A 1,519-nucleotide genomic window follows, 5' to 3' on the forward strand; every position below is an offset into this window, starting at 1 on the left:
CTGAAGTTTTGACAGGCGTCATTTGAAGGATCAAGCTCGATGAAAATGGTTCACATTAGTGAATACTAATGCCATATCTTAGAATTTTCAGGTACTTATCAGACTGCCTAGTAATAAAGTAAATCGGGGCACGCTGTCACACGCAGCACGTTGTTAAATTGTGTTTATTTAAAAAAGTAAAAACTAGAGTAAGTTAAATTTTACTTTCTGAGTTTTTACGAACTAGACATTAAGCATATTTTTTAGGAATATAGGAACTTTATATTATCTTAAATATGTACATCACTGTCTTCTTAAATATCAAACGTAAAAAAAGATAAATCTTTGAAGAAAAATGTGTGACAACGTGCCCCGTGCTACCCTACATTATAAAATAGTCTAAAAAATTCCAGAACATTCCAAACAGTTTTAGAATTTTTTAGAGAGCTAGAAAATATCAGAATCGAGGAAAGCAGAACTTTTGTAGAATTTGAGAAATAAAAAGTAATTAATAATATTTGAAACCTTTGTGTAAAATCCAAAAATATTCAAGAGTATTCGCGAAGTTTCCAGATTCTTAAAAAAATTTGGTTTTGCGATCGTTATACTTCCTAGTAATAAACAGGAAATTCCGTAATAGTTGATAGTGCGTAAAAAATAATTGGTTTATGTAAATTGCTTTTAAAAAAATTCGTATTTTACGCAACCATTTTCATGGGTTTACATAAGTTCTTTGAATAAAACATCAACAATTATTACTTATTTTAATCATAAAACATTTTAATATTTCTTTGTACAAATAGCAATAATGTAATATATAAATAATAAATTATTCTAAATATCACTTTCATGTTTGTTTTAATAAAGTACAAGAAAATAATATTCTGTTCGCATGAAATTCTTTTTTGTACGTTAAAAAATAAATCAATGAAGATTATGATGAAGTTTACTCAGATCTTTTGCACAATGTCTATAATGTCGGAGAATTGATCATTTTCTATTTTTGCAATCAATTTATTTTAGATGAATTATTCATTTTCCGATAACGTACATGGTCTCAGTAATTCTTGACCTTTTTCATGCAGCCATTTATTCGCAACTGTAAATAAACAAACGTAATATTATTTAAATTATTGTTATTCGATTCCAATCTGTCTTCTGTTGTAATATTTCAAATAAAAAACTGACTCCATTTTGTTCCAGAAAGTACTGGACATGCTGCATGTTTGGTTAAAACATCTCCTTCTCCGTTTCGTTTAAGGTTGTACCAGACTGCTGCGCTTCCTTTTTTAGGCCATAAGGTAAAGTTTAACTCAGTAAAAGCTGTGCCACCTCCTTTCTCGACGTCATTCATCTAAAAGTATAATTCTTTTAAAATGTTATATTTCTTAAAATTGTGTTTCGTTATGCAAATACTAGGAAATCCGGAAACGTATTTAACGATAAGTAATTCATATCAATTTATCATAATTTTTCCAAAAAAAAAGAAATTTTAATCCTAAAAACTACAATTAAAGCTGAGATTTTGAAGGTGGGGGGG

At 28.5% G+C, this 1,519-nt stretch overlaps 1 protein-coding gene across 3 annotated transcripts in view; it reads right to left on the reverse strand.

Annotated features, from left to right (window-relative positions):
- Positions 1-873: 873 nt before the first annotated feature.
- LOC117170645 (prolyl 4-hydroxylase subunit alpha-2) overlaps positions 874-1,519 on the reverse strand; it is a 24,967-nt gene continuing 24,321 nt past the window's right edge. For all 3 annotated transcript variants that reach the window (XM_033357568.1, XM_033357560.1, XM_033357576.1), the window contains 2 exons: positions 1,168-1,333; positions 874-1,078 (listed from right to left, as the gene is read on the reverse strand). In XM_033357568.1, the coding sequence (XP_033213459.1) occupies positions 1,008-1,078; positions 1,168-1,333 (237 nt within the window). In that variant the 3' untranslated portion in view covers positions 874-1,007. The remainder of the gene's footprint in view (positions 1,079-1,167; positions 1,334-1,519) is intronic.

This window comes from Belonocnema kinseyi, chromosome 1 (assembly GCF_010883055.1).
Source record: "Belonocnema kinseyi isolate 2016_QV_RU_SX_M_011 chromosome 1, B_treatae_v1, whole genome shotgun sequence".
Taxonomy (NCBI): Eukaryota; Metazoa; Arthropoda; class Insecta; order Hymenoptera; family Cynipidae; genus Belonocnema; species Belonocnema kinseyi.